Source organism: Sylvia atricapilla, chromosome 8, assembly GCF_009819655.1.
Source record: "Sylvia atricapilla isolate bSylAtr1 chromosome 8, bSylAtr1.pri, whole genome shotgun sequence".
NCBI lineage: Eukaryota > Metazoa > Chordata > Aves > Passeriformes > Sylviidae > Sylvia > Sylvia atricapilla.
The window spans coordinates 29,586,522-29,610,011 of NC_089147.1; the positions used below are offsets into that span (position 1 = coordinate 29,586,522).

General features: G+C 40.9%; 1 protein-coding gene across 1 annotated transcript in view; it reads right to left on the minus strand.

Annotated features, from left to right (window-relative positions):
* The window catches only part of RHOBTB1 (Rho related BTB domain containing 1), a 50,016-nt gene that overhangs the window by 12,034 nt on the left and 14,492 nt on the right, over positions 1-23,490 (minus strand). The window contains exons 3-4 of the mRNA XM_066324237.1: positions 8,922-9,123; positions 8,452-8,555 (exon numbers count right to left, since the gene is read on the minus strand). Of these exons, the coding sequence (XP_066180334.1) occupies positions 8,452-8,555; positions 8,922-9,113 (296 nt within the window). The 5' untranslated portion in view covers positions 9,114-9,123. The remainder of the gene's footprint in view (positions 1-8,451; positions 8,556-8,921; positions 9,124-23,490) is intronic.

Genomic DNA, 23,490 nt, shown 5'->3' on the forward strand with positions numbered 1-23,490 from the left:
AATTTAAACTCTTGAGAAAAATTGAGGAGAAGGGACATTTTGAGGAGGCAACTTATTGCCAAAGAATTGTCAGCAGGATAAGCTCAGCAATACCATTTCTATCTCAGTTCTGTTATTCTTTAATTTAGCACCAATGTGTTGTACCTGCAGTTTGTGCTATGTACAGAGCATCAGCAGCAGTGAATCTTAACATTCACCTTTTAAATAATGAAATACCTCCTCAGTAGTACTGCTTTCTACATTTCACTGAGGGCATAGATATAGCCAGCTATTTCTAAAGATAGCTGCACACAATACGAAGACTGCTGTGAGCATCAATTTAATGCAAGAGAAATGCTCCTGCTCCAAATTTCTGTCTTATATAAACTGCAACACATCTGTCATATCTAGGAACAAGGCCTTTTCAGACTGGAAAGTTCTCTAGTAAATTGTGAAGGGCTAAGCAGCCAACACAATGGTCTGCAGCATAGTTGAGGCAAACATGCTTTAAACTCAAACTTGCTCTATTCAAGGTCAGGTAAGAGTAAAACCTAAACCCCAGCAGACATATGTTCAGCTCCCAGAAAGAGAAATCAATGCACAGCTAAGATACAAAGAACTCTGTGTTACATGTATTCTAATAGGGTCAATTGTTGTTTAATTCAAGGCCACCACAACTGCTGGAGTGGCAAGTGTTGGCTGCCTGGCTGCTCCTAACTACACCTGAGCATCTTAGAGGGACAGCCTGTCCAGCATCCTTCAGAAATTAATACCTACGCCCAGTAATTGCAGTCACAAGGATCCAACCCTCCTGACTTTACAGGCCACACATCACATTTCCCAAAAAACCAAAAGGAAAGCACTCCAGCGGGTGTTCACAGGCAGGACACAGCAGATCCCCAGGTGCCCGATGCTGGGCTGGGCACAGTCTGTGCTCTGGAGGGACCCAGGGCTGAGCTGTGTCCCTGGGCAGGGCAGGCTCCTGCACAGCCCTGTGTGTGTTACAGCCCTTGCCAAGGGAGTATCATGTTTGTGCCACCGTGGTTCTTGAGCAACTCCTCACCTCTGACCTTTGCTGGGCAACCGTAAAAACGGAGCTGAGCAAAGCTGGGCTCTTTTTCCAAAACTCACTGCACTGCACTAACTGACTCTCACCTTACTGCCTTCCACATGAAAAGAATAACAGAGTAAAGATGTAGAAAATGTGATTTGCAAATTATTTATCCTGTGCTAAAACCTGGACTTCCTCATGAAACAGAGATTCCTGAGAGTTCTGTACTGGGCAGAGAGAAATTAATGGTTCTGTGCCATAAACAGGATGGATGGGAAACCATCCTGCAGTGGCAGAGTTCACTTGCTGAACCAGCACCACAGCTGGCTCTGCTAGCTCACAAAATACAGCCACTCTATCATAATAAATTAAGTTTTCATTCAAGTCATAAGCACAATTTGCACTCAGTACCAACTGGAGACAGAAATGTATGAGGAAGATTAACCATCTACATAGAACTGTAAACATTTGAGGAAACATGTCCTCTGGAAACTTTAACTAAAATATCTACAATTGCTATTAATGTCAAAGTCACATCTACAACTTTCTAACTCTATAGTATAAAGTTTGGTTTGACATTTGTTCATGAAAAGCAGACCCTGTCAGGTTAAAATAATGCATTAATATTTCCTAAACATTAAAAATTTACCAATGTTATTTTAATATTCTCAGGGAATGTAAAAGGTACGATTTTTTTAAAAATGCCTATTTTATTGCCATTTTTGTGCAGTTATTTTTTTGTGTTGGTTACCTAGAGAATGATAAAGAAGGAAACAGAAGCAAACCTGATTTGCCCTTTCTCTCTGCAGCAATATATTCACAAATACAAGCTGCACTGTTTTGATAATAATGATTAAAATATCTGATTTTGCAGATGCTTGAAAGAGCTACTCTTATGGTACAAATGGCTGACCAGCAATAATTCTAAAAAGAATGGCAAAGTTGTGTGGAAAACTATGTAACAAGAGAAAACCAAACAAAAAATTAATTTAAAGGATTGCTTACACAGTCCTGGAATTCGGTTTATTTTGTTGGTGACTATGTGAAGTAAATTTACATATAAGTCTGATTCAACATTTACATATGAAAAATTCCAGCTTAGTGCTAAATAGGACCTTGCAGTTGAAACAGGCTGCCTGCAAAGTACCTCAGCATGATACTGGCCAAAATATGGCCAGTAGACTCAGGAAACCCCTCTTTGGAATCAGGTATATGCACTCACCATAAAATACCAATATGTGCCTTCTTCCCTTTGCTGAAGCAGTGATCTTGGTTACTGCATCTCTAACAAAGGAATAAGAGTTCTATGATAAATAGAATCCTAGACAGAGTTAACTGATGCTGTAAGAGTGAAATATTCTGGCTAAGACATGCCAAGTCAGGGTTTATATAAGTAAGACATGAAGCCTGAGATCAATGGAGAAGGATTAAAGAAAACGCTGGAGTAAGTGAAGGCACAGGGCTCTCTGGAACGTGTCTGATCAAATAAGGGCAAACACCAAAATACACAAAAGGGGCTTGTAAGACATATCAGCTGACTGCTGCCTCCAGACAACAGTCAGAAAACAAAATAATCAGAGAGAACTTTACAAAACAATGGAGAAACCAAAAATGCAAGGAAAGGTGGGCATTCCAATCTTACTTTTGGTTATTTAAGGAGGATGCTTAGAGATGAGATCTGCATGCTTGCTCTTTACAGAGAACCAACCAACTGTCATCAAAGACACTGAAAAAGAGTAAATGAAAGAAGAAATGAACCATTTCTTTACTCCTGGCACCATCACCTAAAAATACCCCAGGAACCAATGGTGAATCAGAAAAACATACTGAGTTTAAAAAAGGTAAGAAGAAATTTAGTTAAAACATCAGCTGAGGAAGTATGTTTAGAAGAATAAAACAACTTCCAAGTAGCAGGGGGATGTAAGGATGGAACAGGAAAAAAATTAGAAGGAAGGTCCAAAGTTAGATCCCGAAATTCATTAAAAGTGTAATTCCTTAAAAGTAATGTTGAAGCCAAGGAGGGAAAAATCCAGAGAAGATGAAAAAATGATAGGTTTTGTTTGCATCCAGTATGGGAGTGGCTTCCGAAGTCAGAGAAAACATGGATACTGGACATTAGGAAATGCATCTTTTTCTCTGTGGAGAAAATATGGACTTCTACATTTTTGGCTTGCTTTGGGCTATCACCAAAACCAGCCTCCTTCTCTTTCTAAAATTTAAATTAAACTATGAAGAAATGTTAACTGGCAAGTTGATGTCACAAAGGTTTTGAGAAGCACCAATTTTAAAACAGTTATAACTGGTTGTGCAGCATGTTTTCTATACTCTGTCACATTTCAGGAAACCCAGACTGAGATCCTGAGACCCTTGGAGTGGAACACAGCACAAGAAATGCACCTAGTACCTGGTCACAAAGAAATAATACACAAAGATCAAGATTCTGACAGAAAGTAGCTTCCCACACTTATCTTTTCCAAAAGACTTTGATGTTGCCTTGCAGCCTTTCAGTGCAGAGCCCAAATGCCCCCTTTCCACCCAGCCCTTGACTTAGGAAAGCAAGGCAAAATGTGAAATGATGCAATACCACAAATAACAACTGCCACATATGTTTTTACTCCTTAAAGAAGGCTTAAAGTGTTGGAGGTATCCTTCCATTATAGATAAATGACATACTCATCAAGTTGAGCCTCAGGCCCACCAACAGCCATTTGGCACACACCCTTCTAAAGAAGGAAGCATTCCTAACAGAAATTCTGTAGCAACCTCCTTCTGCTCACACGGCAGGATGCAGAGGAGAAAAGTAGATCTGCATTAATTTCAGTGGCCTAAGTATACAAAGCATTTACTTCCCCATCAGCTGAATGAAAAAGCCTCAAATATTCACACAGGTAACAAAAGAAGGAAAACAACAGTGCATACACACAGCATATCAGAATAAAGTTACTGGAGAAAGCAGTCTCTGTGAACCTCTCTCATTATTCTAGTCTTTCTTGGGCCTAAGTCAAACTCAAAAGAGAAAAAAATCGTAACAAATATATGTATATGTTGTAAAAATGGTTTTTCACGGTTCTTTGTCATCCCATGATCTGATCCTGTGATCCCATGAAGAACTTGAATAGCTTATAAACTACTGTAAAGTAAAAAGGGAGACTCACAAATTTGGGTAGCTGAAGATGATTTGAAGATACTGCCTATTGCTTTTTTGTGACAGAAAACATAAAAGGAAGCAGTCGAGCTGAAAGACATCTGAGAGTAACTGGATTCCCCATCAGCTGAGCCTTTGCTAGCAAAGCAAGAGACTGTCCTGTGTCTGATAAGTACCTCTGCTCTAGAGAGATATCTCTGAGGATCCCTTCCAACACAGGACAGTAATGGCTTGTGAGGCACAGGGAACGTGTGAGCTTTCATTCACAATGCACTTCTGAAACCTCAGACCTTCTCTGCAGAAAGGAGGGGAGCTGCTGGCCCAGTGTCAGTTTAGGCCCCAGCTGCTCCATGACAGAGGGCATTGATCTAACCAAAGGCAGACCAAGTAACTCTGTGAAGCCACAAACCTCATCCTAATCTCACTGAATCTGATGAATGCAAATACCATTTTACATCAAAGCTACTTGGCTTTTGTTCTTACAGAAATAGCATCATCATTGTCCCTTGAGGGAAAAAAATCAGAAAGAGGTTGGTGGAAGGCTTCAGATATCAGTGATAAACCCTGTTCTCACAGACTCCTTTCAGCAGCAATTTGAAGGTATATTTTCAGGGATGCAATTACACTGAAGTAACTGGTGAAGGGAGTTGTAATCACGCAGAAGTCAAATGCATGTGTTCCTCTGCATACATACAATACCCACAAGGCTTACAAAATCCATTCACAGCAGAGGAAATACTCTAAACATATTTTTAAGAGGCTCTGTCAGCAGTCTAACAGCAAGACTCATTCAGATTTGTAAGTCATAAGGAAAAAGCTGTTTTCTGTCCATGCTGTATGAACAGATTTTGTTTGGTCTACAGCTCATATTTATGTTGCAAGTAAATAACTCATCCTGGCTGAATTAGCTGACAACCCCCATTCATGGTATTGAGAATAAATATTTGATTGGGACTGAATTAACTCTTTACAGGTTTGTGCTCATGTTTACACATAGGAGAGCTGCATGTTAAAAAACCCCAGGATACAGAGGCTATTTATCAAATTAGCCAAACATATTTACCTGTGGAGGAAAAAAAAAGGATGCAAAAAGAGGGAAAAAGAACTTCAAGCCAGCTTCTAGAATTAGTTTGAACATGATGATGTGTTGACACTCTCATTCAAAACCAGATTGGACAGGAGGATGGAAGATAGTGAATCCTGACAAGTTGAAATGTAAATTAAGATGTTTTGTCTTTACACTTGCCTCCCAGAGAAACTGCTACAGAATAACAACTTGGGCTTTAAATGAAGTTCACACCTCATCTGCAGGCTTAGAGAATACAATAGCACCAAGACTAGATTGTTATTAAACAAAGAGGTGCCTGGGAGCTGGAAATCAATACACTAAATCATAACCAAGACATTATCATTTTACAGCATTTTGGGATGATGGTGCACCAAATGAAACCCTATGGGAGATTATTAATAAATGGCTGTTTGGCATCACATACTGCCTAAGCTGAACTGAACAGGATATTTCCAAAATTAAAGCACACACTTTAGTCTAAGGGGGGGAAAATGTCATTCTGTTAAACTGCAGCAAATGTTTCCACAAGTCTCTGCAGCCACATCCCCCTCACTCCCTTAAGCTGTCAGGAACTGTTTCCCAAAGCTCCCAGAGGAGTGTGATTATTAAACTAAACACCACAGAGCAGAATGCAAGCTGATCTCACTCTCCATACTCCCATTAAGGGATGGCAGAGAAACATTAACTATTCCATCCCCAGTGGCATTTAAATGTTTCTCATTCTGTCACACAAAAATAGTGGAAAACAGATTCCTTTTCTCATTCTCCTTTCATGTTTCTATCTGTGAAAAATAAAGTTAAGAAGGACTTATCTGTGCTACAAGTCCTATTAACTGTTCTGTCATCTATAGCATAATCTATTTATGTAACATTTTCTAAAACTGTATGGAACAACTTTTCCAATGAGCAGCAGGCGAGTTAATGACTTGCTGGTTCTTGTTACACCAGGTTTAGGACAATTAGAGGTCTTGGCTGAATGTTTGCTGGAGTAAGCCTTCCCCTGCATAAGGTGCAGATGCACAGAATTTTTTTAAGAGAACCAAAGGATTATATTATTATATGACCCTTCAGACAATCAGAACAAAGGGCACTTGCAGATGTAACCTTGAGCAGTTTGGCATAAAATAGGCCTTTCACTGTATTGCAAGATTTGACGAGGCTGACTAGACTGCAGCTCAATGTACAGAGGTGATTTAAAATAAATTTCTATAAATATGAACATTTAGCATTGAAAAACTTTTTAAAATGCCAACCCAGATAAAATAATAAACAGTCTGCTTTAAATGCAACATTAACATTTTAAAAACCACCAAGTACCTAAGCAGTGCTTACAATCACAATATTTTAAAACTGAAATTCTATTTATAAGGTATTTCTTTAGAGCTTTCAGTTACTTTCTTCATTAATAGACTTGCAGAAAAACAACTAAGAGGAGAGCAGGCTTCCAGAACAGCCTTTTAAAGCTAATTATGATATAGCAAACCTCATTCTACACAAGTTCAGTTCTGCTAACATCACAAATGAATCACTGTGTTCATATGTTTAATCCTCGAGATCTCAAGTTATTCACGTCCTCTTGGCGTTTGCAGGATTAGAATCTAAGTATGTTGTTTCCTCCCTCTCCAGTCCTGTCAGTGAACGTGGGATCAGGGTTCAGAACATGCCTGATTCTACTCTCCTAATCTCCAGTAATCTTCTCAGTGACACAGTATCTGTTGCAGAATATCGGGAGGCCACATCAAAGCGGAACAGTGAGTGGAAACATGAAGTTATATCCAAATTTATCAATGCAGCCTCCACATGCTGCCACAAGGTAAAACAGTATCTATGGACATCTTCCAATAGCACTAAATATTATGGTAAATATTACCTTAAAGCCCATAACTTCTCTCACAAAGCTTATTTACAAATGGTACAGGTTGTGCAGCCCAGATGTGTTGCCACTTCAGCTCCTGACAGAAAATTCCAGGTAATTCGTGACTCTGAAAACTCAACAGTACAGTGTACAGTGCTGTACACAAAGGAGGGTTTGTAAAAACACACAGAGTTCTACAGCCTGAAAATTTAATGGGTGGATTCAACCAGCAGAACCCTCTGTAGTGTTTCTAAGGGGTAGAGAATAGAAAAGGCCATCCTCCTTCAAAGTCACTTGTGTCATCAGGCAGCACAGAGAAGAAAAACTGCAAGACAGTACATTTTGGCCACATGCAATAGAAAGCTGGGGCTGACACTCTACAAAGGGCATCCCCAGCTGGAAAAAAAAAAATGTGTCTGTCTGCAAAGGTCTGAACAACTGCAGGGACTGAAGCAGATATGAAAAGGTTATGAAAAAGTTCAACAAGGTGAAAAAATGTGTGAGGACTGAGACCTCTCCAATGTGAGTTATGAAGATCTATGTCCAAAACCCACCTTCAGCTCAGTATTTGCCTAATACAGCTGTTCTGCTGTCTGTACTGCCACAAGGTCAGATCTAATTAAACAAACCAGAAAGACTATCACTGGCTTCAGTTCTTGTTGAAACTGTGCTGAACTTCTACATACATATATATATATTTATATGTATATATACACACATATAATTTATGCTGGAAAAATCTAGATCACATTAATTTAAATACATATTTATTATGTGTGCATTTTTTTAGAATTTCCAGGGTTAATTGATTCACTAGCAGACATTCTATATTTATAGAAGAAAAACCTCAGCTTTAATTAAGGAAATATGGAAGAGGCTCATCTTTCATGAATCTGGTTCTGCTCTCAAGAGGTTAGCTGCCCATTCAACATCACAGGCTTTAATAAAATAAATATTTCATTGAGTGAGAGTGATATTTCCCAACATATCCTCCCTGTTTGATGCTTGTTAGGCAATTATATCAAACACTGCTTATACAGGTAGAGAATGCTCATGTTTTGTGAAACTACAATCTTATTTTGGAGACTGTTCTTTAAAATTCAAAATAGGACAACAGTTGTTGACAGAGCTTAGCAGGCCATTCAAGGAAATGTAGCGTAGTAAAACTATGCTGCTTTTTAAATATTTATATCTTTTTAATCCTTGCAGCAGATAATCCTCTTTGCAGTGGGCAGGAGCATGAATACCCGTGATTGTAAAGTCCTTGCTTTTCAAAATTCAGATTTGCAAATAATTTCTACCCTAAAATTTGAGTACAAGTATTTATTAAAATTTTGCTTGGATCAATTTACCTCCCGTAAGCAAAGCGCCTGTCTTTGTGGTGGTCCCCAAAAGTATCCCACAGCCTGAGGGAAACACTCACTTCATCCACGACATCTCTTGAGCGTTCAAGGACCTAGAACAGAACACACAGAACATTTTCTGTCCCTCCATCAAACAATGACTTTTCTAATTCATCCCATCAAAAGGTCCAAAACATACTAGGTCAAGGGTCTATGTCGTGCAGTTTTTTACCAAATGATGTAGTAAAACAGGCAGAATACCAGATGATGTATAGAACAGGCAGAACATTTATCACCCTAAAAATAGGTTTGAGAAATTACTTCAGAACAAGAGGTGTACCAGACCATGTCTGCAGTAGAGGTCACTCGTAAAACACCTGTGAGCTCACTGCAGCATCCTGGCAGGGGAAGGCTTGCCAATAAACAATAGCAGCACCTCCCAGCGTGTGCTGCACACTTTGCACACCTGCAGTCCTTACCTCCTGGCAGACACGGTACTGATCGATGGCCCAGACGGTCGGGACGTGTGTTGCCAGCAGCTGATACTGAGTCAAGGTTGTGTTGCAGGCTCTGGCACAGATCAGACGAGTCTTTCCCACTGCATTATCTCCAACCACCACACACTTGATAGTTTCAACGTTGGGTCTTTCGTAGTCCATGTCAATGTCCATTTATCAAAAACTGGAACAAGACAGGTAAACTTGTTTTCTACTTCTTTGTGAAAACAGTGCTGTTTAGAATCAGAGCCTTTTACTTCCACTTCTTGACAGATGCCTGGAGACAACAAACTCTTACGAGAAAGTGTGTAGTAAACTGTCCCAAAGCAAGCCAGCCAGTGCTTTAAATACTGCTTGGTTATGCAAATACACAACTATTTGGACCACAGCAGCTTTATGCTGCTCACATGCTATTTTCACTTCGGTTTCTGTAAACACGAGCCTGTTTGCAGAAGACAGATCTTGGTGAAACAAGACAGCTAGCATAAACTTACCTCTTCCTAATACTTTTTATGCCAGGAGGAAAAAATGCCTGGCCGTCAGTGGGTTTAACCTGAAGGATACCAGTATAAACCTGCCTTCTGCAATCCTACCCAGTCAGGATTTGATTTAGGGCTGTCCAGACAATATTGCTAACAGCAAGTCACACAGATGGCTTTAGCACACAATAAAACTCACTTGCAAGATGACTCCAGAGACTGTTCACTATACAACCACAATTCCCATTATATCCTGCAAGTATCACACACTCTTTAGTTGTCCATGGAGAAGTTTGTACAGACCATGGACTAAAACAAACCAAAGAGGCAAGCAGGACCTTGCAAATGTACTTACCTTTACCTAGAAATTCTTTTTGACATGAGATGGAAAGTGAAGAAGTTTTTTGAAGATACTGGCCTCATGGAAAGTTATTATTGAAACTATTTCCTTAAATATTCTATGGCAATATATTGAACAAATGCCTGGATACAAAGGCAAGCCAGAAAAAATGGGTATTTGAAAAACTAAAACCAACTCATGCATGTTTACTACAGTCTGTCATTTTCATATGTGGGATCATAGCTTGGTATCTCTGAATTTGGTTTTCTAACGTCTAGCAGTCTGCTGAGCAATCTGGTCTCTGCCAGGGAATTGTAATCAAGGAGGGAGAAAAGGGAAAATGCAAGTCACAAACCTTTTCTGGAAGGCTTGCCTAATAATTATTTCAGCAAGGAACCTACAGCAATTTAATTGACAAAACACAGGTCATCATCTGGAGTGATGGTGTCCTCTTTTCTGAGAAGAAAGCACTACAGATAAAGAAATCAAATGACTTGTTTTAATGCCTTTTTTAATATTCACATCTCATTCACACTTAAATATAGACTATATATTAGCTGTCAGGCTGTTTAAAAAAAGAGTCAAGCTATTTTGGTGTCCATTTTTCACTGTCAGAGGCACTATGTTCTGATTTAAGAAAAAAACATGTTTAGTAACTACTAGTCAAACACGGATTTTACCTGTATTCTTTTTCATCATTTAAACTGATGTACACCAAGAAACAAAAGTCTTTGTTAGAACTGAAGGTTACCCATTTAGATAAAATTTTGAGTGTGAACTGTGTGCTCATAGCTATAATGTCTAAGGCACATTTGTAATCTTTATTTACGTGGGGAGGGAGGAGTTAGGGATGACACAGATAAGGTGCAAGAGTGATTTTTGCCACTACTGTGTCACACTGATGTTTCTACAGACACTGAATGCTTCTGGACATGCTGCAGCACAGACTAGCACATGAGAATACATTTTGAAGTTACCCTACTGGAGACTGAACCATGGGCACAGACACTTCACATCCTGGCACAAGTGCATGGTTGCACAAGCAGAGCCCTGCAATTTGCCAGATGCAGAGCAAAGAGCATGGCTTTGAGCACACACCCCCCCAGAGGATCCCTCACGGCCTCGTGACACTGACCTGCTCTGTCAGCACGGGGGTTTGCACTGGTAAGAACACAAAGCTGTTAAGAGACAGCCTTTATCCCTTCACCTGGCTTGTAACCTGCATGCTGCGAGCCTGCCAGTCTCGAGGGAAAGCACTCCAGAGGCTTCCAGTTCCCTGTCTGCCATCCAGCCCCAGCTGCCTGCTGCATGTAAGCTGCCATGAGGCTGACATCTGGGATGGCCATGGGCTCTGTACCCTCTCTGTGATTCCAAACACAAGAAGAGAACCAAGAGCCAACTCCTTGTTCCTCCTCAGCATCCACGGGAAGAATACAGTCATGATATAAATAAAAGCACAAAAACAATACTTTTTTTTTTTCTCCACACTACAGAGAATATGGCATGTTCACACACCACAGCCTCACAGACAGGGTCCCAAATGAGTATCAAAACCCCGAGAGCTTTCAGCATGTGATCTTAAAGTTTCAAGCCTGAGAATAAACAGCACCCCCTTGACATATTATGTGGTATTAAATTACTTCATATTTTATTCATGCATGGACTAGACATCACAGATGGAATGTGGAAATGCTTACAAGGCTAGAAAGCAAAATGACGGAGCACAGCTAGCCAGTGTGTCTGGCTGGTTTTAAACTACCAGTCAGAGATGCCAAACCAATTTTTCTTCCAACCCAATATTCCATTAAAATGCTGTTACACAGATTAGCTGTGGTATTATATAACAGTTTGATTTTAAAATTCTTCCAAAGTCCTTAAATGGTAGTTCTGCAAAAATGTGCTTCAATCACTCACAAAATATGTATTAAGTATAGAGTCTGGAATCTTAAAAAATTTCCAAGACGATAACAAAGCCAGTTTAAAATTAACAGGAAAATCTAGATAAAAGTAACTCGGTAAATCAATGCAACTATCTGAGAATCCTAGGAAAGGAACACAAAAAAATTACAAATTGCTGGGGTTTTAATTTTCCAATATATTTAATAACTTAATTAAAGCAAAGTTGTCACAGGACTCAGACACAGCATGCCTGAATGCCCTGCTGTAGATCAATGGCAATCTAATGAAGATATTTTTAGCATGACTCAATACTGTACAGGACAGAGATTAAAATAAACTGGCAATAAAAACAAAATTAGAACTCTGTGGCTATGTTAAGGAAAGTTCTTAAATACTCTCCAGTGACCATAATGTTACTATGTTTTAAAAATGCAGATAATTTTAATATTGTTCACTAGTTTTCAGGAAGGGATTAAAGCAGAAATAGCTTCTGAAAAGACTGACAGATAGAAGCCCAGACAGATTTTAGACACCCCAAGTAAAACCAGATGCTAACACCAAATTACAGTACAAACAATTAGCAAAACAAGTTGATTAAATGCTTACAAATGTAGCCATATGCCTTCTGGCTACTGGAATGATTAAAGCCAGGAATACATACAAGATCTAAAAAAATACAGCCACAGTTAGTTTTTTTAAGGTAGCCTCTAGGTTAAGCTGGTGCTAAACCTATTATATAATCACACTGATTAAAAATGCTGAACATGTATTTACAAAACTAGAATTAAGATAAAAACAACAATAAGACAGCTAGATTTGAGCTCTGAAAGTCTGGTAATATCTGGGAAGACCAACTGGAACTGAAACTAAACTGGTTAGACAAGAACAAAGCAGCACATAAAGGTTAAAAAAAAGCGTAACATTCTAGGATCAACGAAAAACTTGCTAAAACCAACCTGCAACCAGAAATAGTTTAGTTAACAGCAAAACAAAGCAGGGTAAAACTATGAGGAAAGTTACTGGAAGTGTGTCCACTCCCAGAAAGGGCACTGACAAAAAAAGCCAGAGAAAGACAGAAAGGCCATCAAATGAGGGGCAGCAAGGAACCTACCAGGGAAAAGGTCTGATCAGAAATCATCGTTTCCAAAAGAAAGGAGCACAAAATTCAGCTGCTTAATCCAGTTCTAAAGAAAGAAGAGCAGATGGGTGGAAATGGAAAAAAATACCCGTAAGAATAACACAGGATCTCAAAAATCTCTTAGGATGTTCTATTTTTACATTATCACCTGTGATTGTTTGGAGATGAAGAGGAGACACAGGCAGGCAAAAAAACAGGAGATGTGAGCAGACTCAAGATCTACCATAAAACCACTTAATTCATTCATTTGATTAGCAGTTAAGAAATATTCCAAATAAAGCTGATTTATTTCCAACGAAATATAAGGCTACTGTTTTGAACCACGGCTTGCAGATGGTTATGGTTGCCAAATTCTTTTTCTGTTGCTTCACCTCAAAATGCTGTGGGGTGCTTGGTTTTTCATTTAATTTTCCCTCACTGCTAAATGAGTTGTTGTTATTATCATTATAAAACAGTTGTGGTTGCCATAGCATGCAAGCTGGTCAGCCTCAATAATGAAACACTCTCTTTCTAGAGAAATTTTCCAAAAGATCCGTAGATGAAGCACATCACTTGATTATTGAGTCCATTGGTACACAGATTAAACACAACAGACACACACAATCCCTCTAACTCTCTCTACTAGTGTAGGTGTATTCATATGCAATAGACAATCAGATCATAACCATGAACTTATTTTAAAAATGCAGTTGAATATATATAAAGCTATGATTGCATTTTTCTCTGCTAGAAGCAAATTGGATGAAGATCCAAACCAAATAGCGAGTTGCCCTTGGAGGATGAGGAATCCACCCCTGTGGATCTCTAAATGCCCATTTTGAAATGTCCAGATGTTTAAAATCCTCACTTAGCATATACATAACATAACCAAGATTTTTTTTCAAAGAACAGTATCTAATTATCAACCCTTTTCTCTTTGACACAATCAAACCACAAACACCACAAACAAATCACTAAGACACCACAAACAAATCACTAAGATTGTCCAGATTAATCAGTGATTACGGGGTGACCCTGCAGCCATTTACTTCTTAGCTCTGTACTTATAGGACCCCTCAAAGCAAGCATTTTACTTAGCACTTGTGCTAAGAGGAAACTCTTCAGATGACAGTTCAGAATGACAAGAACCTTGTCATTCTCAGTTCAATGTAAGAACCTTGCCTGCTCAGTGGACTTTTTCTTCAAGCTATTCCATTGGGGAAAAAAAATAGTAATTTCAACCTGTGTCAAGTAATCTGACCAAACATGCACACCATGAACTCCTTTGAAAAAGGAGGTGCCAACCACAATTAAAATGTCACAATTTTACTAAAGAAATCTAATGGAAAGAGACATCACAGTCTAATATAGCTTAATATGAATGGTGGGCATGGGAATTATCTGAAAAACTCAGGCCATCAAGTAAGGCAATAAGATCATCAACAATTATCCCCAGAAAACACACTTTCCTGAAACAATATGAAAGTGCATTTGTAGCTACTTCAAATTGCAATCTATTCTGGAGATGTGTTTTTTAGTATGGTTTTGGAGTGATTCCTTCAGAGAGCCATTAGGCAATAACATGTCAAAAAGAATATAAAAAAATGTACAAGACTATGCAACACTCTTGCCTCCATCCCCAAGTTGCAAAATTACTGCTTGCAACCATGGAAACTGAAAAAGGAGATACAAAATGCCAAGCTCTTCAGGCACTGAAATCACTACCTTGCAGTGCAGAATCCCAGGACACCAGCACGCTGGCAGGGACCAACGAGCACATGAGCATGAGAAACGCTCGTTCTCAATGTATAACCCACCATGTGTTGTTTCAGAATCTTTAGTGGAATAACACAGATATGCCAGGGGACAAAGCAAGGGGACCTTGGTGTTCACTCATGCAAGAGAGTAGAAATCACAGACAGCTCTGATTTGGGGAAAGCTTAAGGGCCAAAAGGCTGTTTTGTGGTTTGGCTCAATTTAATCAATGAATTTAGGGCCTCGCCAAGTATAATTGTGAATTAATCACAACATGGGATCAAGCAACACATAAACTACCAGCTGCTCAAAAACCATCACAAAACAATTTTTACAAGGTGTACCTTAATATTGGCATTTTATTAAATCATAGGAGGCCTGCTGGGGAGACTGGTTTCAAAAGGAAAACTATTCCTGGTCAGCATCAAAGAACTAGCTGGCGACAAAGAACAGCTGGAGACTCAAGGTGGGATCAGATCACTAGGTCACCTGGGGACAAAGGTGGACATGAGCCTTATCAGGCTGGATTCTTGTCCAGGATGAAGCAGCATTACCCTATTGCTATTATATAAAGTTCTGGCAGTTTACATGGAACGGCTGAAGAGACTACCTCAGAAGGAAGAAATTCAAGATTAATTCTGGAATTTATCACCTACTTACCCTGCTGGTCCACCAGCAGAAGAAAACAACAGATACACCAATGACTGGAGAAGGAGAAAACCTCTTATATTCTAAAGCTGACCTGACTGCAAATGTGAGACCCTGGGCTCTCCCATGGGTAGAAGGAGAAGGGCTGACAGAAGTATTTTACTGCACAAGGTGATAAATGAGATAACCCTGGCTGTTGCTGCCCACAAGAGTGCAGGTCGACAGAAATACCTTTCTCTTCCACAAGGGCAGAACCTGGTTCTACCTTTTTTCTTCCATCCTGAGATGTCTTAGGACCAGCATCAACAAAGAAATAAATCCCTCAGAATGCTGCTAAAATTTGCTACAGCAGGAAAAGTTAAACACTGAGGCTGTCATCAAGAGAGATTCCACTTGGCTTGCCTGAACCAACTTCTTTCAGGTCAGCTTTTGATCAATAAGCATCAGATTCATTTCTTGATGCTACCTCTTAGTTTTTAAAGACAGAAGTTCTCAGAAGCTCCCATTCAGCTGCCACAATACCCACTCTATCCCTCAAGTTTTAAAGGGAGTGAAAAACTGACCATGGCTTGATGCAGAAATGAAAGGAGCAGCCCCTAATGATGATGTAAAGTTAAAGACAGAAGAGATGTCTCTAAGTTTGCTAGAAAACTTTTCAGTCAAATGATCACCACAACCCTCACAGAAACTGTAGAGACAGGGAATAACAATTCCTGGTTTCCAGCATCAGATACCTGTCACTCTGCTCTTTCTCTGCCTGCATGACTCTAAATTTCTTTGTTTCTGTTAATTATTAGTGGGGCTAATAATTAGTGGGCTTCATCAAGCCCAACCTACCTCTGTGATGACACAAAACTTTTTGATCAGTAAGAATGAGCATTTCCTCAGAGCCCAAAAATCAGAGATACTAGTAAAACACAAATTCTTACCAGTCTGTAAAACAGACTGCCCTCTGCTGAGGGCAGACAGCGCAATAATATATAAATATTATATTTATTATATTTCTATATATAAATAATATATTATTCTCAGTAATAGCTGAGAATGAAAACATTCAATTTTAGGTACAATAACAGATTTTCTTGAACCTCCGCAAAAAAAAAAAAAAAAAAAAAAGAAAAAAAAAAAAAAGGCAGCTCACAAGGACCTGTTTTTGTTTTATAAAGGCTCAGTCTATCAGACCAAATAGAGACCCAAATGCAGAATTCAGCATTAGACTTCAGCTATGTCAATTATCTGACAAGTTCTGAAAGACCTGAAGGGCAGAAATCAACAAGCTGATTACACTGAGCAGCTTACATATTATTTTGACCTGTGACATACCTTGGGATATCCTTTGTGACGAGATCATTGCCCTAGAAATTAATCCACATGGCAGGTGAAGGACATTTAACCACTTCAGAAACCTCATGCGTGGGAATCTGGGATGAGAATTTTTTACACGGTGGCAGAGCCTGCAGCACTGCCACTCCTCTCCTGTCACCAATATTCCAGAGTCTACCCCAAGAACAAGCCACTACCACAAGACAGTCCCTTGTGCCTCCTTTTGCTTCTTTCTTGGTGTGCAAAGAGATGTGGAAAACAGTGCCCATCGTGGACCTACCCCTGGAAAGGGGGCAACAACCCTACAGCTGGCACATGACTGATTTAAGCCTGGCACTTCAGCTTTGATATGCATTTTGTAAGGATTCCAGATGTACCCGGCTACAACTGACTACTCATTCCACTCACCAGAGAGAATCATAGCAGACACAAGGGACTAGGCAGTGACCAAAATCCAGCATTGCTGTGGGTCATAATCTGTCACATCATCACAAACTGAAACTAACTGTGGCTGACATGAATAAAAGTGGCTGAGAACCCAGTACCTGAAAAATGGACAATACCCATTGATAGTGATAACCATCACCAAACAGCTGGCACTTTTTAAAGCAGCCACCCATAAAATGCACAAAGTCCTCAGATCAGTCCTCCTTCTGCAACAGAAAATAATGCTGCGGGAGCTGAATAAGGGTGCACCACTAATAGCATGTTAATTCAGCTCAAGAATACATTTTTGAAGCAAATATTCCATGGTTTGGTTCACATCAGGTGCAGCCAGAGTGCATAAGCTGAATCCTGAAGGGGATGGTGTGCCACCCACCCGTGATAAGCATTCAGTCCATGGGACCAGATTCAAGGCAGTCTGAAGTAACCCCCTTTGTCTCTGAGCTGTGTGCAGTGTGGACACTGGCTCCTCAGCACCAGTTTTTTCCTTCCCGAGTCCCCTGCTACTGCATCATATGAACCATCACTGTAGACAGAGCATCAGGTGCTCTGATTCCTGCTTTGGTATTTGGATCAACAGAACTGGGGCAAAGCTGCAGCTGAATCCTTAGTGACTACCACGTCCAAGAGTATCTGCGATACCAAATAAAACTCAAAGCTTAAAGGAAGGTGGGTGCCTGGAAAAGTCTGACTTGACACTGCTAGGTTTCATGGTAATAAACTCCACGAAGGCCTGATTTTACTCTTATGTAATTAAGATGCTTGTAAAGTATTAAACTACTGATGCTGTAGTAGAGGTTGTTAATGATTGTACCCATGCATAAAACAGATGTTGACACTGTATCCTGTTCCCAATAGTAGTGAAAGAATAACAACAATAACCACCAAATAAGGCATTCCCACAACTTTTGTGCATTTCTGTGGGGAAAATATTAATTGAGTTTCACTAGAGCTACAAACAAAGAATATTCCAGAGACACTGGTGACCTTTTAGCACAGAGAGCTGTTAAATTCACTTTCTGTACTTGTTCTCTTTCCAAAAGACAGAATCCAGCACTTGCTTCTTGAACTTCATGTGACATTTCTTACATATTCTCTTCTTTGTTAATCAGTGATCTTAGAAAGACATTATATGTGATCTTATTCATTCCCAGACATTGTTACCACTAGGAAACTCTCAAAGGAGAGTGAGGCCTCAAAATAACAGCAAGAAAAACCCACCCAAGGACCTAAACACTGACTGGAACAGCAAACACTTCATGGCAGACTTCAGGTTAATGCTATTTTCAGACCATGGGCCAAGGTCTGCACTTATGTCTCAAATGCAAATCCAGCAACATTAACAGAACAGTGCAGGAGGAACATAGATGGGGGGTTTACTTGTAATGTCTAGTGCCACACAGAGACTCGTTTGCAAAGAAAAAAGTAATTTGAAAAGAAGAAAGAAATTGTTATCTTGTGTCTCATGTCAGACAGAAAGGAGGGGGAAACAGAAAAGCAGAATAGTGTTGGATGGGAGGCAAAAGGAATCCATATTTTTGTTTCATGACCTGTCTGCAATGCCAAAGAGCCCCAGCTATTACCACACGCTGCAGATGCACCAATGCACCATTCACTCCTTCAGCAGAAAGTTTTGAGCTCTTTTATGGAAGCCCAGTCAGTGATCCACGGATACAATCACTCAGCCTCTGAGCTGCTCTGCAAGTCTGCTGTACGCAGCAAGGATGCCTGAGCTTTTCCTTTTCCTCCTTCCCAAGCACATACTTTGCTCCACAATGTTTGTATACTTTTCTGGCAGAACGGAAGGGAGCAAGGGAGGAGCATGTCAAACACCTGTTGCTCCTTTGCTTCTCCTCCTTCAAGGCTTCTCTGTCCTTTCATCCCCTTCAGCACAGGGTAACATCTGGATACAGGACTTAAGCATTTTCCCAACAAATAAAATGTATTAACAAAGAATCAAACATCAGGATTTACTGGTCAAGTGATCAGCTCCTCCTCTCAGCCTAATGCTTTACAGTATTTATGAAGCTTGGAGTTTTAGAAAGCTTCCCAGAGCTAAAACTGATGTTTATTTCTTCTTGGATAAACATACTTCTGTGTATCTGAGCCTGTCCCAGATCTTGTGCTCCTTAAGTATTACATCACTTAGATAAAGAACCCTAGCACAATTACTGAATGAACTCATTTTTCTTCTGTTAATAGTATGTAGATACATTGTATATCTGAGAGAGATAATCGGATGTGCAAATGTAACAAGCACAGAAAGAAATCATAACCTAATGGAAGAGGACTAGAAACACTCTGAAAAGAAATTAAACCATTCAGTTTCCATGAAGTGTGGCTCCTGATCCTGAAATATACCATGTACTGAAATATTACTACCCAATCTGAGCAGTCATGACAACTCTTCAGAGCAATCCTAACAACGTGGAGTTTCTCCCCACATGCATTATTTTTGCCTAGAAAGACCAGCAGCTAAGGGACCCCCTTAAGCACACTGGAAAAGCTAATTTTCACCTCAGCTTCTATTACAGCTCAAGCTATTACAGCTCAAGCTGAACATTTGGCTTCAAGTCAGCTGTGTGTCCTGAAATAGTACACAAACTGAGGATGAACAAAGTCATTGAGACTATTCTGGCATCACTTCCTTGCTCTTGCTGTGACCATATGCAGAGCCTCAAGGGCTTTCTTTATTATTATCATTTTTAAAACAAGTATATTGTTGCCTTCAGAGTAGTGTCTTGACCAATAGACAGCAAGTCCTCCACCTAGTCTGCCTCCACATTTCCAGTGATGGATTTCTCTTTGCTTTAGATGTCAGATAACACAGTACCCACTAGAGGTTGACTAAACAAATTAAAAGTCTACTACTGTTTGTCTCTACAGCCCCTTTCTGTGGCCCACACATAGGTCCCGACACAGACACCTGGTAATCTGTGCCACAAGACCCCCAAAAAGCCTCCTGCTGTTGTCAGAGCAACTTACAGCAGACTCCACAGACACAGCAGGGGGAAAGAAAAAGGAGAGCAAAAAAGAGAGGGAAAAGATGTCCTTCGGGTTTTTACTAAATGACACTCAGAGGTACCAAGCGCCAGGAGGCTTCCCGTACACATCGTCCTCCTCTATTTTTGCCTTGCACCTCGTGGCCTCGCTAGAAAAGGAAGCCAGACAGATCTGCTTCATCAAGGACTCAGCCCTCTCTGTCCCCGGAGGAGGGGAGGATGCCACCACCTCCCGCTCTCTCCCGACGAGGCGGAGGGCACCTGCGGGCAAACGGGACTCGCGGGGCGCCGCCACCCGCCCCCTGCGGAGCCGCTGGCGGCCGGCCCGCCCCGGCCCCGCACACCGGCAGCTGGGAGCACGATCGCCCGGGCGACGCGGGACCTACCCGGGAGGGCGGGATGCCCGGCGGCCGGGGTGCGCGCAGCGGGGCTGGCCCCGGGCCCGCGGCACCGGAGGGGGTGGCGGCCGCCGCCGCGCCCCCTTCCCGCGGCTCCTCACGGCGGCGGGGCAGCGCCCGGAGCCGGCGCGGCTCGGCAGGGAGGCGGCATCGCCGCGGGCCGCCGTCCCCGCCCGGCCCCGCCGTGGGCTCCCCGCCCGGCCCGGCCCGGCCCGCCCTGCGGCGCTGACTCGGGCGGCGGCAGCCGTGACGCGCCAGCCCCGCGGGCTAATTTTAGCGCGGCGATTGGATTTCATTCATGAAACCGCGGCCGCGCGTAAAGGGGCGGAGGATGGAGCCGCCCCCGCATGCCCGCCCGGCGGAGCGACCCACGGCCCCGGCTGGATCGCCGGACACATCCCGCCCCTGCCCCACGGCCCCACTCCGGGCATCGCCGGACACATCCCGCCCCTGCCCCACGGCCCCGGCGGGGATCGCCGGACACATCCCGCCCCGGCCCCACGGCCCGCGGCAGAGATTTTCTGCCCATGGCCTTGCACGGTAAAAGCTCGGACACGAAACAACTTAAAGCAACACCTCCCATACGCAATCTTTATACGTATGCACTGTAAATATTGTTAATATCTACACAGTGCAAAGGTCCTGAAAGCCTCCCTGGATGATGCCCTAAGTTGGGGATGCGATTTCTTACTGCAGGCACTGCTGCTATCTTTTGAAATCATTTCTCTCTGTTCTTGCTAATGTTTGAAGCCTTCATGCAAAACACACATCACAATTAAACCCCAACCTCCCTTCCTCTTACAGTGACAATCTAGACTTGGTGTTTTCAAACCCGTGAAAGCAGCTCAAGGCCCTGTGTGATACAATCCAGACCCTGCTCCCTGCTAAATCATTCTCTGGCTCTTCGTTTACCACTTGACATCAACAAAACTGTCACTAACCAGTAAGGGGCACAGGCACAATTGCTGCAGCTAAGGACAGCTTTTGACATAGCTGTGACTATTTAACAAGTAGTCACTATTCAAAAAATATTCTCTTACAGCAATCTGGACTCACACATTGCACAGTCTCGTAGCATTAAGACAATAATGTTTTGGAAAACATTATGAAGTTGCTTAAAACCCCACTTACAAGAATAGTTATCTGTACCAATAACAGGTTAACAGTATCCAAATGCATTTGGTTATAGTCAATTACTTATATTTTTCAAATACCCAGAAGCCAAACTTACATTAACCAGGTCAGACTGCAACAATTTTCAGTTGAGTACATCTATGTCAGGACAAATTAAAGTTTGCAATTTCATATCAAAGGAGGCTATTAGGGGCAGAAGAACAAAGTGCATCATGGCAAATATTAAGTGTTCCTCTCCTAGCTTTGCACAGTTTGGATGGACAAGACAGGCATCAGAAACTAAAACAACTCTCAGTCAGACATCTATTTACAAGCAAAGGTATATCAAGTAGGCAATGCAGGCGACAAAAAGTTAAAAAAAAAAAAAAAAGGTCAACAGATTTCAAATGTATAGTATAATTACTTTCTGTTTTTTAAGTTTCAAGTTCTATGGGAATTTTTCTTCTCCACAAATGAGGGCTAAATTTTTCATTCTGTGCAAGAACAACAACCCCATGCATTCACTTGTTTCTCAGACACACAGTTTTTAGGAAAACAAAAAACCCTCATGTTCATCCCACTCAATTCAGGAGGCTGAGCAAAGCAGTGTTATACAAAAGCTATTCCTCTTACTAAACTGTTTCAGTATGGCAATTTTTAATTCCTTATTGGTACCTTTTTTCTACAGTCTAAATGATCACTTTCTGAAGACAAAGCAGAGCTAGAACCCATATCTCTGTTAAAAATAGTGAGACTATTACTGCTGCAAACAGTCAGTGTTAACGTGAGAACAGGTAAATTAGCATTGCATGAGAGAAAACTGATACAAAGCAACCAGACTTGCCATGACTCAAGAAGTGTTGGACTGCAATTAAAAAAAAATCGCAAACCAAGCCAATAAAAAACCCCACAAACCTTTAGATCTAATTCCCAGCTCTTTACAGAGCTTCTTTACAGGGGAAAAAAAAAAAAGACAGGAAGAGAGAGTTATTTTTAGAGCACAATAGTAAATTTAGCAGAATACACCAATGACAAAGATTAGTCAGGTGGTTAAAACTGGAAAAGGAGAAAGAGAGCATTGCTTTTGATGGGGACATAGAAAAGGTCTCAAGTTTCTCTCCTTTTTCCTGTTTCATCAAAGGGTGATAAAGGCTTCTGCTGCTGTGGAAGTAAGTACATGCTACTATATTCATTTCCATTTTAATGACCATCTACAGCAATTTTTACCATTCAATGCTTTCCCACCACAAACATAAAACTTCTTACGTAATTCAGATTGCAGCTTTTCCAGCAAAGTATAAAATAAAACTCCAGGACAACCAGAAATTCTCAGTTCTCTGATACATAATCATGTATGAAAGCATATTTACATTTTAGCAAACTTTTTAAACAAACAGTTGAGTTTTGACCATAAACTTGAGTGGCACATTGAGAAGTGGTTGGAATGCATCTCTAATAGGGTGTAGAGCAACTGACAGCTTCTAGGCTTTGGTACAAGAAAGCACAGCAATAAACCACAACTATTCCCACTGACTTTGCATAAACATTAAAAATCCACAAATGGTAAAGTTTTACTCATTTGGATGTTTAAGTATTCCAGGTAGTCAGCTTGGATTGTTCATTTTCATTTGTTTGTTTTCAGGGAGGAATAACAGCTAGAGGGGAAGGAAGAAGGGAATAAGCTCTGTCTTTGCAAGCAATCCTAAAGGACATGGCATTGGACCATGGTAGCATTTAACTACAGTCTGCTTTTGCCAAGTCGATACAGCTTTCCAAAACATGTTTATGGGCTGCCAAGCGAGCTCTGTCACTGCAGCTCAGTTGTGTGCTTTAAACACTATCTCACAACTGAGAGAAGAACTGGAGAAAAAACCAACTAAAATAATAATTAAAAAATTCATTCACTCCCATGGAGAATTCTACTTAGAATTATCTTAGTTTTGCTAAATTACAAAATGCATTTGAAAGCACAGACGTAAATTCACAACCCCGTATGCTCGAATGTATTATTTTTACTCTGGGGCTAAACTAAC